The sequence below is a fragment of the Salmo salar genome, chromosome ssa05 (genome assembly GCF_905237065.1).
Source record: "Salmo salar chromosome ssa05, Ssal_v3.1, whole genome shotgun sequence".
Lineage (NCBI taxonomy): Eukaryota > Metazoa > Chordata > Actinopteri > Salmoniformes > Salmonidae > Salmo > Salmo salar.
In genome coordinates, this window is record NC_059446.1 from 78,002,746 (window position 1) to 78,018,491 (window position 15,746).

The 15,746-nt window shown below is 44.8% G+C and overlaps 1 protein-coding gene across 4 annotated transcripts in view; it reads right to left on the reverse strand.

The window, feature by feature from the left end:
- LOC106605875 (epithelial splicing regulatory protein 1) overlaps nt 1-15,746 on the reverse strand; it is a 40,731-nt gene continuing 24,985 nt past the window's right edge. Inside the window, exons 10-15 of one of the 4 annotated variants that reach the window (XM_045719011.1) lie at nt 10,784-11,008; nt 10,346-10,613; nt 6,709-6,886; nt 4,938-5,064; nt 3,214-3,340; nt 1-2,134 (exon numbers count right to left, since the gene is read on the reverse strand). In XM_045719011.1, coding sequence (XP_045574967.1) covers nt 3,239-3,340; nt 4,938-5,064; nt 6,709-6,886; nt 10,346-10,613; nt 10,784-11,008 — 900 coding nt within the window. In that variant the 3' untranslated portion in view covers nt 1-2,134; nt 3,214-3,238. The remainder of the gene's footprint in view (nt 2,135-3,213; nt 3,341-4,937; nt 5,065-6,708; nt 6,887-10,345; nt 10,614-10,783; nt 11,009-15,746) is intronic. The other 3 variants (XM_045719013.1, XM_045719010.1, XM_045719009.1) reach the window with 3 other exon arrangements.

Below are 15,746 nucleotides of genomic sequence, written 5' to 3' on the forward strand. Positions count from 1 at the left end.
TTGTTCCACATGTTCTATTTATTAGTGTCAGTGTGGTCACAGGAGAGTTCCCTGGACAGCCAGGGACCCACAGTCACAGCAGACATCAATGTATTACATCATTAACGTATTACATCATCATGGGCCATTTATAGCTCTACGGTCTAATCTGGCCTTCATGGGAGTAAAACACACTGTTGAGTTTCAATAGTCTGAAGCGCAGTCGTCTCCATGCCTCGTCTCCTTAGTCTGCACTGATCTGAAAACTCATGATAGATGAGAACAATATGTCCTTTTATGTCAGTTAAGTAGACTGTTGAGATGCAGGCACAGTGACATTACAGTAAGGAATCAGAGAGCACAGTGGTAAATCTCCATCACAGTGAGTTGGGACCAAGCTGGGTAAGGCAATAGACAGTGGTGGAAAAAGTAAGCATTCGTCATACTTGAGTAAAAGTGAAGATAATAGAAAATTACTTAAGTAAAAGTCTAAAATTATCTGGTTTTAAATGTACTGAAGTACAGTGGTGGAAAAAGTACTCAATTGTCATACTTGAGTAAAAGTGAATATAACTTCATAGAAAATGACTTAAGTAAAAGTTTAAAAGTATCTGCTTTTAAATGTCCTTAAGTACAGTGGTGGATAAAGTACTCAACTGTCATAAATAAAGTAAATTCATTTACAAACGTGGTATTTTATTTTCGTGAGTCCGCCAGATCTGAGGCAGTAGGGATTACAACGCGTTATATTGATAGGTGTGTGAATTGGACCATATTACTGTCCAGCCTGAGCATTCAAAATGTAACTTGTAATTTTAGGTGTCAGGGAAAATGTATGGAAAAAAAAGTACATCCTTTTATTTAGGAACGTAATGGAGTAAAAGTAAAAGTTGTCAAAAATATAAATAGTAAAGTAAAGTACAGATACCCCCAAAAACTACTTAAGTAGTATTTTAAAGTATTTTTACTTAAGTACTTTACACCACCGGCAACAGGATTAGCAATCTCCTGGCTCTGGGCTCAGCTTGGCGTCATATACAAAAGGCAAGGGTGGAGTGGAACTAGGCAAACATAAACAGGTTAGATGGGAGGGGTGTGGGAGTGATTCAGCATTTGACTAACTACATGTAACCTTTATGTCAGACACTATGCTGTTGATATACAGTATAATCTGTATAGTCATCTGATTGGTTAGCAGTGCTTTATATTTGCCATAACAAACTGAGTGTAGCTAGCACTACTAACTTCTTCATGCAGGAGGCTTCCTAATACAACGTTCTAGTATTGGATTGTAAAAGTATAGAAAGTATAAAGAAATAAAATGTAATTTAACGTTTTTAGACAGGCAGAATAAAATATAGACATATACATATCTAGAGAGAGTAGTGCAGTATGCACATTCCTCTCTCTCTCTCTCTCTCTCACACACACACACATCCACACGCACGTATACACACACACACACACACACACACACACACACGTACACGCATTCACAAGCACTTACACACATACACAAATGCATGCAAGTCCTGAAGAAAGGTTCAGATCAATAATTAGTACAAAACGCAGCTCTACTTCTAACAGACGTCTCCTGAAGTGGTTGTAACATCTTAGAACGTCTCTAGAAAGCTTTTTAAAATACTATGTGCAATATAAGACAGAGCTGCTGTTTGGCTGAGCCAAAGCTCTGATATAAAATACATTTCTGCTCTCATGCATATACACTGTACATACCACAAAACTCAGACAGGGAACACACATCAGAGCTGGAGGCCAGGACATTCCCCCACATGTCCTTTGGGGGGGGGGGGGCGCGCATGTGCGTGTTGTGTGATATTGTGGTGCAGGGGTGTCAAACTTTCGGCACAGTTTAATATAGAGAGCCATCTCTTATATATAAAAAAGGAAATATAACCACTTTTCACTGTGGCCCTCCAGATCTGGGTGAAACCCCAATGTGGCCCTTGGCCCTCCTGGTATAGTGTGTGGGTAGTGAGTGACAGTGTGTGGATCTTTGAGCATTCTACAGCATATTTACGTCCAGGTAGTGCCCTCCCTGCCTGGTCAGGAGAGGGGGGAAGGGCATCAGAGCATCACCGCTGCTGGACTGACCAATCATACTGCTCAGTCCAGGCAATGCCTCCATAGGACTCTACAGAGAGAGGGAGAGAGGCAGGGAGAGAGAGAGGGCGAGGAAGATAGAGAGAGGAAGTGAAAAGAGAGAAAACGTCAGTACAAGGAAAGGAGTCCATGTGCTTTGAAGGTTTCTTGTCCCAGCACCAGAGGATTCCATCACCTAGTCCACCAGCTCCCCACCTGACACTAGTACAGCAGTGATAACACTATCTAGCACACTACAACGCCCCAGGGAGGAAAGGGGAACACACTTTGGAAGGGCTGAGTCAGACAGCACCAGGTAGAAATTGACCATATAGAACAGGTACGGTTCTAGGTTCCACCAGAGAATGTGGTTAGAGCGTTGGGCCTGTAACCAAAATGGTTGCTAGGTCGAATCCCCGAGCTGACAAGGTAAAAATCTGTTGTTCTGCCCCTGAACAAGGCGGTTAACCCACTGTTCCTTGGCCGTCATTGTAAATAAGAATTTGTTCTTAACTGACTTACCTAGTTAAATAAAATAAAAATCTGATCCTAGATCTGAGGTTAGGATTGGGTGTGTGGTGTATTCTGATCCTAGAGGTTAGAATTGGGTTTGTGGGGTAATCTGATCTGCACTGTAAAAAATATAGATGTCAAGAAGGAAATCAGCTGGAATAGGATTGTGAGTTTTCTCAACAAAAATGTTGCCACAGATCTAGGATCAGATTATCCAACATACCCAATCCTAACCACAGATCTAAGATCAGATACCCCCCACACACACACACACACACACACACACACACACACACACACACACACACACACACACACACACACACACACACACACACACAATCCAAATGTGAACCATCAGGGGGTAGAAGACATCTGATCCTGGACCAGTGGTTGGGGGGGAACTTCTACTCTGTGTCCCGATCAACACAACATTCTCTGTTGGAACCATCATCTTTTTTTACAGTGTGTGGTTTGGGGCATTAAAATCCCCCCTAGCTAGACTCTACCCCGTGACCCCCTAGTAACCCGGAATCTCAAACCACACCCACAACCACGTCGTCCCGGAGACGAAGGAAAGGAGAAACACGCCCCATGACCCTGTCAGCCAATCCTTACCTTCCGCCTGCCTAGGACACACCCCTTAAATACACACCCACTCTTTGGGCTGTGTGAGCAGGGTCCGGGAGGGATCGTGATCGTGCATGTTAGCATGAGCGTGCACAAGGCCATCCTCAGTAGCGTACTATAGTGTTGAGGGGGACAGAGACACAGCGGACTGAGACAGAGACAGGCTGGGCTGTGTGTTCAGAAGAGTCAGCCTTTACAAGATGCTTACTGCTGATTTATCTACAGTATATAGTATCACCTCAACTTCCAAACTAATGTTCATGAGCACAGGCTGAACTCACTGGCTATTTCCTAGTGTATCAGTGAGGAGCAGCCTCTTGTAAATCAAGTCCATGCAGGCAGTGGAGATCCACCCAACAGAATGCCTGTGGGTGTTTGTGAGGGAGGGAACAGAACAGGAAGGGTAGACCTGACTAACTTGTTTGATAGCCTCCAGGCAGACACAGTGGATACCTGACAGTGTAGTACACTCCTCCATTAGCAGATTTGAATACTTCCTTTGGATCGACCGTGAGACATGAGAGGACACGGCAACACATACTATACCGGTCACCTTACACACACACTTTCTCTAACACACATGAACGTACACACAGTCTTGTATATCTAAGCGTGTGGGGACACACAATTCAGTCTCATTCAAAATCCTATTTTTCCTAACCCCTAAACCTACCTTAACCCTAACCTTAACGCCAAAACCTAACCCCTAACCCTAAAACTAACCCTAGCTCCTAAACCTAAACCTAATTCTAACATGCTGACCAGACCGGACACGTCGCGTGCGCGAGCGTCGCAAAATAAATTTAGAAATCCATGTTATTCAATTATTGCACCCACACTGCTCACGCGCGCCAACGAGCGTCTGCGATGCCAAGGGCTAAAATAGAACTCCTTTCTATTTCTGACGCAGATCGCGCAGCAAGTCCTGCCTCTCCCATCTCCTCATTGGTTTATAGAAGCAGGTACCCACATGCCATCTTCTCATTGGTTATACCCACGTGGGTGATTGAAAGACGAACAGTTTTGCCGGTTGTCGTGGTAATACTATGAAAGTGTTGATGGATCACCATATAAGTTCAAAGATGAAAAAGCCTGGAAGGAGGAGAGATGACTAGAAACGATTCGGTTGGCCGTTTTATGTGTGGATTAATTGTAGGAGTAGAGGACCTTGTGCATTTCAGGTAAAATAACATCAATGTTTATATCCCAGGACAAATTAGCTAGCAACAGCAAGCTAGCTAAATAGGACAAATTAGCTAGCAAGTGCAGGCTAACTAGCTAAATTGCCATACATGTTTAATGCTTTTCGACCTGTCCCCAAATTAATGTCATTGGTTCAGAGTTTGTTTTGATATTTTAACCTGCGTGTCGTGATCGCGTTTGGTGTAGGGGGACAAAATACATTTATGCACGATAGCGCACGATGGAGCACGTGCGCAGCCGGTTTGGGTTCCGTGTTACCCTAACACTAATTCCAACCTTAACCATAAACCTCCTAGAAATAGCATTTCACCCTGTGGGGACTAACAACATGTTTGTTTACTATTCTTGTGGGGACTTCTCTTCCCCACAAGTATAGTTAAACACGTCCAAGTGCGCACACACACACACACACACACACACACACACACACACACACACACACACACACACACACACACACACACACACACACACACACACACACACACACACACACACACACTGTTTACCTGGTATCCCTGAATGGTGTTGAGCAGTTCTTTATAGGCGAGGCCATGCATACGGACCACTCCCCCAGGGGAGGGCAGGGGGGTGGAGGAGGGGTAGTACCCTATAGTGTTGGGAGAACCTGGGGGGCTGGAGAGAGGGAGGGGAGAAGAGAGGAGAGAGAAAGGGTGAGAAGAGAGGAGAGAGAGTAAGAAGAGAGGAGAGAGAGAGTGAGGAGAGAGAGAGGGTGAGAAGAGAGGAGAGAGGGAGAAGAGAGGAGAGAGAGGGAGAAGTGAGGAGAGAGGGGGAGAAGAGAGGGGGAGAAGAGAGGAGACAGAGGGTGAGGAGAGAGAGAGGGTGAGAAGAGAGGAGAGAGAGTGAGAAGAGAGGAGAGAGAGGGTGAGGAGAGAGAGAGGGTGAGAAGAGAGGAGAGAGGGAGAAGAGAGGAGAGAGAGGGAGAAGAGAGGAGATAGTGGGAGAAGAGAGGAGACAGAGGGTGAGGAGAGAGAGAGGGTGAGAAGAGAGGAGAGAGAGGGAGAAGAGAGGAGAGAGGGGGAGAAGAGAGGAGAGAGAGGGTGAGGAGAGGGTGAGAAGAGAGGAGAGAGAGGGAGAAGAGAGGAGAGAGAGGGTGAGGAGAGAGAGGGTGAGAAGAGAGGAGAGAGAGGGAGAAGAGAGGAGAGAGAGGGAGAAGAGAAGAGAGAGGGGGAGAAGAGAGGAGACAGAGGGTGAGGAGAGAGAGAGGGTGAGAAGAGAGGAGAGAGGAGAGAGAGGGAGAAGAGAGGAGAGAGGGGGAGAAGAGAGGAGAGAGAGGGTGAGGAGAGGGTGAGAAGAGAGGAGAGAGAGGGAGAAGAGAGGAGAGAGAGGGAGAGAAGAGAGGAGAGAGAGGGAGAAGAGAGGGAGAAGAGAGGAGAGAGGGGGAGAAGAGAGGAGAGAGAGGGTGAGGAGAGAGACAGGGTGAGAAGAGAGGAGAGAGGAGAGAGGGGGAGAAGAGAGGAGAGAGAGGGTGAGGAGAGGGTGAGAAGAGAGGAGAGAGAGGGAGAAGAGAGTGCGAAGAGAGGAGAGAGAGGGAGAAGAGAGGAGAGAGAGGGTGAGGAGAGAGAGGGTGAGAAGAGAGGAGAGAGAGGGTGAGGAGAGGGTGAGAAGAGAGGAGAGAGAGGGAGAAGAGAGGAGAGAGAGGGTGAGGAGAGAGAGGGTGAGAAGAGAGGAGAGAGAGGGAGAAGAGAGGATAGAGAGGGAGAAGAGAGGAGAGAGGGGGAGAAGAGAGGAGAGAGAGGGTGAGGAGAGAGAGAGGGTGAGAAGAGAGGAGAGAGAGGGAGAAGAGAGGAGAGAGGGGGTGAGGAGAGGGTGAGAAGAGAGGAGAGAGAGGGAGAAGAGAGTGCGAAGAGAGGAGAGAGAGAGGGAGAAGAGAGTGAGAAGAGAGGAGAGAGAGAGGGCGAAGAGCGGAGAGAGAGAGGGCAAAGAGAGGAGAGGGAGAAGAGAGTGAGAAGAGAGGAGAGAGAGGGAGAAGAGAGGAGAGAGGGGGTGAGGAGAGGGTGAGAAGAGAGGAGAGAGAGGGAGAAGAGAGTGCGAAGAGAGGAGAGAGAGAGGGCGAAGAGCGGGGAGAGAGAGGGCAAAGAGAGGAGAGGGAGAAGAGAGTGAGAAGAGAGGAGAGAGAGGGAGAAGAGAGTGAGAAGAGAGGAGAGAGAGGTCATTGTGGTCTTAGTGCTGTTTGCTCTTCCGTCTGATACCACACTACTGTTCAGTTATTAACTACCCTTGTGTATGTCCTTCCCCACAAGCCATAATAGTCCTTACCTGGGATAGTATGCAGTGTAGTTCATGTAGAGCTGAGTGCTAGCTGGGTAGTAGGCTTGTCCAGGTCCTAGGGGGCGGGGACTCAGCAGCACCTGCCCAATGGGCGGGAAGAGGCCGGCAGCCTCAGCCGGCAGGATGGAAGGGACGGGTGGGAAGGAGTAGGAGGGAGGAGACAGACCTGGGGAGGGGGGATTGGGGGTGGAGGGGTAGTTAGACAACACGCCAAGGCAAGGACACGGAAAGGACACATGCCCAACACGGCACACAGAGAACTACAGATCCCCTGGTCCCCTCTAAAGACGGCCGCTGTAAGCAGACTACAGTGTGCTTCCCAGTCGTCTACAATGGCTATGTGACATGGTCCGGCCGTAGTTTGTTTCTAGGAGAGGCTTCTGCAACAACCACCCTCCTCAACGAACACCTTTAGTTTCTACAGACGTGTGTTTGGGCTTGACTCCTGACCCCACTAATGACCTCACTATTACATCACCACGACTGTTTTACATTTGAGTCATTTAGCAGACGCTCTCATCCAGAGCAATTTACAGTGTTGAGTGCACACATTTTCATACTGGTCCCCGGTCGGAATCAAAACCCACAACCCTGGAATTGCAAGCGCCATGCTCTACCAACTGAGCTACACGGGACTACACACCAGAGCTCAATGACTAGACACCACCATCACTACACACCATCACTACACACCAGAGCTCAATGACTAGACATCTCCATCACTACACACCATCACTACACACCAGAGCTCAATGACTAGACATCTCCATCACTACACACCATCACTACACACCAGAGCTCAATGACTAGACATCTCCATCACTACACACCATCACTACACACCAGAGCTCAATGACTAGACATCTCCATCACTACACACCAGAGCTCAATGACTAGACACCACCATCACTACACACCAGAGTTCAATGACTAGACACCACCATCACTACACACCAGAGCTCAATGACTAGACACCACCATCACTACACACCATCACTACACACCAGAGCCCAATGACTAGACATCACCATCACTACACACCATCACTACACACCAGAGCCCAATGACTAGACATCTCCATCACTACACACCAGAGCTCAATGACTAGACATCTCCATCACTACACACCAGAGCTCAATGACTAGACACCACCATCACTACACACCAGAGTCCAATGACTAGACATCACCATCACTACACACCAGAGCTCAATGACTAGACATCTCCATCACTACACACCAGAGCTCAATGACTAGACACCACCATCACTACACACCATCACTACACACCAGAGCTCAATGACTAGACATCACCATCACTACACACCAGAGCTCAATGACTAGACATCTCCATCACTACACACCAGAGCTCAATGACTAGACATCACCATCACTACACACCATCACTACACACCAGAGCTCAATGACTAGACATCTCCATCACTACACACCAGAGTTCAATGACTAGACATCACCATCACTACACACCAGAGCTCAATGACTAGACATCTCCATCACTACACACCAGAGCTCAATGACTAGACATCTCCATCACTACACACCAGAGCTCAATGACTAGACATCTCCATCACTACACACCAGAGCTCAATGACTAGACATCACCATCACTACACACCATCACTACACACCAGAGCTCAATGACTAGACATCTCCATCACTACACACCAGAGCTCAATGACTAGACATCTCCATCACTACACACCAGAGCTCAATGACTAGACATCACCATCACTACACACCAGAGCTCAATGACTAGACATCTACATCACTACACACCAGAGCTCAATGACTAGACATCTCCATCACTACACACCAGAGCTCAATGACTAGACATCACCATCACTTCACACCATCACTACACACCAGAGCTCAATGACTAGACATCACCATCACTACACACCAGAGCTCAATGACTAGACATCTCCATCACTACACACCAGAGCTCAATGACTAGACATCACCATCACTACACACCAGAGCTCAATGACTAGACATCTCCATCACTACACACCAGAGCTCAATGACTAGACATCTCCATCACTACACACCAGAGCTCAATGACTAGACATCACCATCACTTCACACCATCACTACACACCAGAGCTGAATGACTAGACATCACCATCACTACACACCAGAGCTCAATGACTAGACATCTCCATCACTACACACCAGAGCTCAATGACTAGACATCTCCATCACTACACACCAGAGCTCAATGACTAGACACCACCATCACTACACACCATCACTACACACCATCACTACACACCAGAGCCCAATGACTAGACATCACCATCACTACACACCAGAGCTCAATGACTAGACATCACCATCACTACACACCAGAGCTCAATGACTAGACATCTCCATCACTACACACCAGAGATCAATGACTAGACACCACCATCACTACACACCAGAGCCCAATGACTAGACATCTCCATCACTACACACCAGAGCTCAATGACTAGACATCACCATCACTACACACCAGAGCTCAATGACTAGACATCACCATCACTACACACCAGAGCTCAATGACTAGACATCTCCATCACTACACACCAGAGCTCAATGACTAGACATCTCCATCACTACACACCAGAGCTCAATGACTAGACACCACCATCACTACACACCATCACTACACACCAGAGCTCAATGACTAGACACCACCATCACTACACACCATCACTACACACCAGAGCTCAATGACTAGACATCTCCATCACTACACACCAGAGCTCAATGACTAGACATCTCCATCACTACACACCAGAGCTCAATGACTAGACATCTCCATCACTACACACCAGAGCTCAATGACTAGACACCACCATCACTACACCCCATCACTACACACCAGAGCTCAATGACTAGACATCACCATCACTACACACCAGAGCTCAATGACTAGACACCACCATCACTACACACCATCACTACACACCAGAGCCCAATGACTAGACATCTCCATCACTACACACCAGAGCCCAATGACTAGACATCACCATCACTACACACCAGAGCTCAGCTCCACCCACCTCTCCCACAGCCCCACTGATTGGACACACTCTGACTGGAAGACTCAAGCCCAATCCTAAATCAATCCTGAGTCCCTACCTTCAAGTCACTTTTGTAATATTGCTTACACACCTATCCAATACGTCCATTAAATTGGGATCCATTTGGAATTGGGCAAGAGGCCTCACACATGCCAAGCACACGTAAACCATTGGAACACACTGTTTTTAATCAGAGCGGGTGAAGAAGATGTTTACATTGAACAGTCAGTGAACTACAGATTTCTCCCCGCATGCAAATTCACCAAAGTCACACAGAATTTTCACCAACCACAAGGGGTAACACACACAAACACACACACTCACACTCAGACACACACCCCAGGTTCCTACCCCTCTGGTCAGGTCAGACGCTCCTGCCCTCCCAGAGATCTAGATCAGAGAGAACCCAGACAGAAAAGAAGACAGGGGGCCAGATTTAACCTCTGACCTTTAACCCCTCACCCTTTCCTGCCCCCTGGTCTGTGGCAGCCCACCTACCCTGCGGTCCCGAAGCGCCCAGCTCCCAGCAGCACTTACGTCTGGACTTACATGGCGGCGGACTGAGCCCTGTCCCACTCCTGGTCCGGGTGTGTGTGTGAACGTGTGTGTGTGAGAGGGATCCACCCATCAACACCAGACCCATCTCTTCAGCACTACAGGGGAACACCTCCACATAGCGGCTGTTAACCCCTCGCTTGCCAGCCTGGCCCGGACCAGACATCACCTGCTTGTGGACCCGCTGGGAGGCAGAGAAAGCCCGCTCCGCTGAACGCATCTGGATGAAACAGTCCCCTGACGGACGACCCTATGGAGATACACACACAAAGCAGGGTAACTCTAGTATCAGTACGTATAGTGTGTGTGTGTGTGTGTGTGTGTGTGTGTGTGTGTGTGTGTGTGTGTGTGTGTGTGTGTGTGTGTGTGTGTGTGTGTGTGTGTGTGTGTGTGTGTGTGTGTGTGTGTGTGTGTGTGTACCTGTTGGTTGACCACCATGTGTACTCCGTGTGGTCTGATGTCGTGTGTGTATTCTCCTAGGAAGGCCAGTATGTCCTCTATGGTGGCGGTGTAGGGCAGCCCCCTCAGCCTGAGGCAGTCCCTCACACCACCAGGAGAGGGCAACAGAGACACAGAGGGCAACATTGACACCAGGGGGGCTGGAGCCACGGCGATCAGAGGGGCTGACGTGTACCTGTTCAACACCTACACACACAGAGAGAGTTATACGGTTAGATGGTTATAAGTGCTGGTTCAGCAACAACATACACACATAAACAAGCATATTCTATCTGGGGTTCCTGGTTTTACTCTGGCAGGGGTATTCTGATTAAGTGTGTGTAGGTGTGTGTGTGTGTGTCTGTATTGAAAAGGTGTGTGTGTGTTTGTGTGTTGACAGTAGGGATCTGGCTGGTTGCCAACAGGATATCACAATGTTTACCGTCCTGGAGAGGAACTGTAACCCAGCCCCCACAGGGTCACTCACTACCACTGAACTCTGACCTCTTAGCCTCTCACCTTCAGACATCTAAGACCACTAGAACATTTAAACCTGTACTGTGTAGGAGTCTAAAACCACTACAACATTTAAACCTGTACTGTGTAGGAGTCTAAAACCACTACAACATTTAAACCTGTACTGTGTAGGAGTCTAAAACCACTACAACATTTAAACCTGTACTGTGTAGGAGTCTAAAACCACTAGAACATTTAAACCTGTACTGTGTAGGAGTCTAATACCACTACAACATGTAAACCTGTACTGTGTAGGAGTCTAATACCACTAGAACATTTAAACCTGTACTGTGTAGGAGTCTAAAACCACTAGAACATTTAAACCTGTACTGTGTAGGAGTCTATAACCACTAGAACATTTAAACCTGTACTGTGTAGGAGTCTAAAACCACTAGAACATTTAAACCTGTACTGTGTAGGAGTCTAAAACCACTACAACATTTAAACCTGTACTGTGTAGGAGTCTAATACCACTAGAACATTTAAACCTGTACTGTGTAGGAGTCTAAAACCACTACAACATTTAAACCTGTACTGTGTAGGAGTCTAATACCACTAGAATATTTAAACCTGTACTGTGTAGGAGTCTAATACCACTAGAACATTTAAACCTGTACTGTGTAGGAGTCTAAAACCACTACAACATTTAAACCTGTACTGTGTAGGAGTCTAATACCACTAGAACATTTAAACCTGTACTGTGTAGGAGTCTAACCACACTACAACATTTAAACCTGTACTGTGTAGGAGTCTAATACCACTAGAACATTTAAACCTGTACTGTGTAGGAGTCTAAAACCACTAGAACATTTAAACCTGTACTGTGTAGGAGTCTAAAACCACTAGAACATTTAAACCTGTACTGTGTAGGAGTCTAAAACCACTAGAATATTTAAACCTGTACTGTGTAGGAGTCTAAAACCACTACAACATTTAAACCTGTACTGTGTAGGAGTCTAAAACCACTACAACATTTAAACCTGTACTGTGTAGGAGTCTAAAACCACTAGAACATTTAAACCTGTACTGTGTAGGAGTCTAATACCACTACAACATTTAAACCTGTACTGTGTAGGAGTCTAAAACCACTAGAACATTTAAACCTGTACTGTGTAGGAGTCTAAAACCACTACAACATTTAAACCTGTACTGTGTAGGAGTCTAATACCACTAGAACATTTAAACCTGTACTGTGTAGGAGTCTAACCACACTACAACATTTAAACCTGTACTGTGTAGGAGTCTAAAACCACTACAACATTTAAACCTGTACTGTGTAGGAGTCTAATACCACTAGAATATTTAAACCTGTACTGTGTAGGAGTCTAAAACCACTACAACATTTAAACCTGTACTGTGTAGGAGTCTAAAACCACTACAACATTTAAACCCATACTGTGTAGGAGTCTAAAACCACTACAACATTTAAACCTGTACTGTGTAGGAGTCTAATACCACTACAACATTTAAACCCGTACTGTGTAGGAGTCTAAAACCACTACAACATTTAAACCTGTACTGTGTAGGAGTCTAAAACCACTACAACATTTAAACCTGTACTGTGTAGGAGTCTAAAACCACTAGAACATTTAAACCTGTACTGTGTAGGAGTCTAAAACCACTAGAACATTTAAACCTGTACTGTGTAGGAGTCTAAAACCACTACAACATTTAAACCTGTACTGTGTAGGAGTCTAAAACCACTACAACATTTAAACCTGTACTGTGTAGGAGTCTAATACCACTACAACATTTAAACCTGTACTGTGTAGGAGTCTAATACCACTACAAATTTTAAACCTGTACTGTGTAGGAGTCTAAAACCACTACAACATTTAAACCTGTACTGTGTAGGAGTCTAATACCACTACAACATTTAAACCTGTACTGTGTAGGAGTCTAATACCACTAGAACATTTAAACCTGCACTGTGTAGGAGTCTAATACCACTAGAACATTTAAACCTGTACTGTGTAGGAGTCTAAAACCACTAGAACATTTAAACCTGTACTGTGTAGGAGTCTAAAACCACTAGAACATTTAAACCTGTACTGTGTACGAGTCTAATACCACTAGAACATTTAAACCTGTACTGTGTATGAGTCTAAAACCACTAGAACATTTAAACCTGTACTGTGTAGGAGTCTAAAACCACTAGAACATTTAAACCTGTACTGTGTAGGAGTCTAAAACCACTAGAACATTTAAACCTGTACTGTGTAGGAGTCTAAAACCACTAGAACATTTAAACCTGTACTGTGTAGGAGTCTAAAACCACTAGAACATTTAAACCTGTACTGTGTAGGAGTCTAAAACCACTACAACATTTAAACCTGTACTGTGTAGGAGTCTAAAACCACTAGAACATTTAAACCTGTACTGTGTAGGAGTCTAAAACATCTACAACATTTAAACCCGTACTGTGTAGGAGTCTAAAACCACTACAACATTTAAACCTGTACTGTGTAGGAGTCTAAAACCACTACAACATTTAAACCTGTACTGTGTAGGAGTCTAAAACCACTACAACATTTAAACCTGTACTGTGTAGGAGTCTAAAACCACTAGAACATTTAAACCTGTACTGTGTAGGAGTCTAAAACCACTACAACATTTAAACCTGTACTGTGTAGGAGTCTAAAACCACTACAACATTTAAACCTGTACTGTGTAGGAGTCTAAAACCACTACAACATTTAAACCTGTACTGTGTAGGAGTCTAAAACCACTACAACATTTAAACCTGTACTGTGTAGGAGTCTAAAACCACTACAACATTTAAACCTGTACTGTGTAGGAGTCTAAAACCACTAGAACATTTAAACCTGTACTGTGTAGGAGTCTAAAACCACTAGAACATTTAAACCTGTACTGTGTAGGAGTCTAAAACCACTAGAACATTTAAACCTGTACTGTGTAGGAGTCTAAAACCACTAGAACATTTAAACCTGTACTGTGTAGGAGTCTAAAACCACTAGAACATTTAAACCTGTACTGTGTAGGAGTCTAAAACCACTAGAACATTTAAACCTGTACTGTGTAGGAGTCTAAAACCACTAGAACATTTAAACCTGTACTGTGTAGGAGTCTAAAACCACTACAACATTTAAACCTGTACTGTGTAGGAGTCTAAAACCACTAGAACATTTAAACCTGTACTGTGTAGGAGTCTAAAACCACTACAACATTTAAACCTGTACTGTGTAGGAGTCTAAAACCACTACAACATTTAAACCTGTACTGTGTAGGAGTCTAAAACCACTAGAACATTTAAACCTGTACTGTGTAGGAGTCTAAAACCACTAGAACATTTAAACCTGTACTGTGTAGGAGTCTAAAACCACTACAACATTTAAACCTGTACTGTGTAGGAGTCTAAAACCACTACAACATTTAAACCCGTACTGTGTAGGAGTCTAAAACCACTACAACATTTAAACCTGTACTGTGTAGGAGTCTAAAACCACTACAACATTTAAACCTGTACTGTGTAGGAGTCTAAAACCACTAGAACATTTAAACCTGTACTGTGTAGGAGTCTAAAACCACTAGAACATTTAAACCTGTACTGTGTAGGAGTCTAAAACCACTACAACATTTAAACCTGTACTGTGTAGGAGTCTAAAACCACTAGAACATTTAAACCTGTACTGTGTAGGAGTCTAAAACCACTACAACATTTAAACCTGTACTGTGTAGGAGTCTAAAACCACTAGAACATTTAAACCTGTACTGTGTAGGAGTCTAAAACCACTAGAACATTTAAACCTGTACTGTGTAGGAGTCTAAAACCACTAGAACATTTAAACCTGTACTGTGTAGGAGTCTAAAACCACTACAACATTTAAACCTGTACTGTGTAGGAGTCTAAAACCACTAGAACATTTAAACCTGTACTGTGTAGGAGTCTAAAACCACTACAACATTTAAACCTGTACTGTGTAGGAGTCTAAAACCACTACAACATTTAAACCTGTACTGTGTAGGAGTCTAAAACCACTACAACATTTAAACCTGTACTGTGTAGGAGTCTAAAACCACTAGAACATTTAAACCTGTACTGTGTAGGAGTCTAAAACCACTAGAACATTTAAACCTGTACTGTGTAGGAGTCTAAAACCACTAGAACATTTAAACCTGTACTGTGTAGGAGTCTAAAACCACTAGAACATTTAAACCTGTACTGTGTAGGAGTCTAAAACCACTAGAACATTTAAACCTGTACTGTGTAGGAGTCTAAAACCACTACAACATTTAAACCTGTACTGTGTAGGAGTCTAAAACCACTAGAACATTTAAACCTGTACTGTGTAGGAGTCTAAAACCACTAGAACATTTAAACCTGTACTGTGTAGGAGTCTAAAACCACTACAACATTTAAACCTGTACTGTGTAGGAGTCTAAAACCACTACAACATTTAAACCTGTA